Source organism: Diceros bicornis (genome assembly GCF_020826845.1).
Source record: "Diceros bicornis minor isolate mBicDic1 chromosome 3 unlocalized genomic scaffold, mDicBic1.mat.cur SUPER_3_unloc_1, whole genome shotgun sequence".
In the NCBI taxonomy this organism is placed as follows: domain Eukaryota; kingdom Metazoa; phylum Chordata; class Mammalia; order Perissodactyla; family Rhinocerotidae; genus Diceros; species Diceros bicornis.
Genome location: NW_026690897.1, coordinates 2,172,035 through 2,174,114, shown reverse-complemented (window position 1 = coordinate 2,174,114; position 2,080 = coordinate 2,172,035). Strand labels below are relative to the sequence as shown.

Below are 2,080 nucleotides of genomic sequence, written 5' to 3'. Positions count from 1 at the left end.
TTTGCATCTGGAAAATAGGATATCTGATCTGGAGGGATGCTAGAAATCCAACTTGGTTCAGTTTTCCATTTGAATGATGCCAAGGACCTGTTGTTTTTTGTATCTGATTTTAATTCTTGTGCTTTTTTTCCCACAAAATTTGAAAAAAAAAAACCAAATATGGAGTTTTCCATTATGACAGGTTTCAATGTGTGATGTGTTTGTTGAAAAAAGAGTAACTTCCCAATAGATGAATAGATCAAAGACTAAATGATGAAATGCATTTACTGGAAAAAATGGAATAAATGCAGAATCTGGATCAGAGAGAATTCTTCACTTTCAGTTTTCAAGAGATAAGAAAATGTCTTCTCAAAACCACACTGTAGTGAGGGAATTCATTCTCTTGGGACTCACAGACAATCCAGTGTTGGAGAAGATCCTGTTTGGAGTGTTTCTGGTGCTCTACCTAATCACACTGGCAGGGAATCTGTGCATGATCCTGCTGATCAGGACCAATCCTCACCTCCAAACGCCCATGTATTTCTTCCTTAGCCACCTCTCCTTTGTAGACATTTGTTATTCCTCCAACATTACTCCAAATATGCTGCACAACTTCCTCTCAGACCAGAAGACCATCTCCTATGCTGGATGCTTCATGCAGTGTCTTCTCTTCATTGCGCTGGTGATCACTGAGTTTTATATCCTTGCTTCCATGGCATTGGATCGTTATGTAGCCATTCATAACCCTTTACATTACAGCACCAGAATGTCCAGGAACATTTGTATCTCTCTAGTCGTGGTCCCTTATACTTTTGGCTTCCTCAATGGACTCTCTCAGGCACTGCTGACTTTTCACTTATCTTTCTGTGGCTCCCTTGAAATCAATCATTTCTACTGTGCTGACCCTCCTCTTATAATGTTAGCCTGCTCTGATACCTATGTCAAGAAGACGGCAATGTTTGTAGTTGCTGGTTTTACTCTCTTAAGCTCGCTCTTCATCATTCTCCTGTCCTACCTTTTCATTATTGCCGCCATTTTGAAGATCCGTGCTGCTGAAGGCAGGCACAAAGCCTTTTCTACTTGTGGTTCCCACCTGACAACAGTCTCCATATTTTATGGAACCCTCTTGTGCATGCACTTAAGGACCCCATCTGAGAAGTCTATAGAGGAGTCCAAAATATTTGCAGTCTTCTATACTTTTTTGAGCCCAATGCTGAACCCATTGATCTACAGTCTAAGGAACAAGGATGTGATCCATGCCATACAGCAAAGGATTAAGGGAAATTGTTCATGAAATTGCAGTTTAGCCATCTGTTCATTTGAAATGACTAAGTGTCTGTGATAAGATAGTGATTAGCACCTAGAAATGAGTAAGAGAGAGGTCCTAAATGTAATAGATTCCCTCGTTCCAATTTCTTTTTGAGGATCAGCATCATTTAGTCTGTGGAACATTTTCTTAATTCATAAGAAACTTCCCTTTTTGTTAAGCAAAGAGTTGTTAGCAACCATTCCTAGCAACCAGAATATGCTGATATCCAGATTTATAATCCTATTTGAAAAATATATTTTAGAATCATTTTAAAAGTACTCCATATTTTGTCTAAATAATTGTATGCTTCCTTTTATTTTTTAGTCCTAAGAACCACTGTGGCTTTCAGGAGCCAAACTTAAACTTAGTCTTGGCAATTCTCTTAATCTAATGGTTGATCTCTTTGTAGTCTTTTTTTAAATATTCTATTTATTTATTTCTATTTGTGATTTAATGTTTTCGTTGTGTACGTTTTGGGGTGAAAGTCACCTCAGAATTTCTTTAGAGACAGGATAGAACATAAATCAACATGCATAAAAATAATCATAAGTGACACTCAATTATACTTGGGTTCTCATTTTTATATCATTATTTATTTTAATCCTTGCAACTGAACTAGTGAGAAAACTATGACCTCCATTTATAACATTTGGAGTCTTAGGCACAGAGAGGTTAAATGACTTACCCAAAGTCTCTCAGCCACTAAGTAGCACAAAGGCAAATCCCTCGATTCCATATTCTTTCTCTTTCCAACTCACACTGCAGTGGTTAAACTCCTCAGCACTGCAAATG

The 2,080-nt window shown here is 37.6% G+C and overlaps 1 protein-coding gene across 1 annotated transcript; it reads left to right on the top strand.

The window, feature by feature from the left end:
• Nucleotides 1–202: 202 nt before the first annotated feature.
• Nucleotides 203–1,676, top strand: LOC131402016 (olfactory receptor 5M10-like). Its single transcript, XM_058537017.1, has one exon. It carries the CDS (start codon nucleotides 341–343, stop codon nucleotides 1,271–1,273), a length of 933 nt encoding a protein of 310 aa, XP_058393000.1. The 5' UTR covers nucleotides 203–340; the 3' UTR covers nucleotides 1,274–1,676.
• Nucleotides 1,677–2,080: the final 404 nt, after the last annotated feature.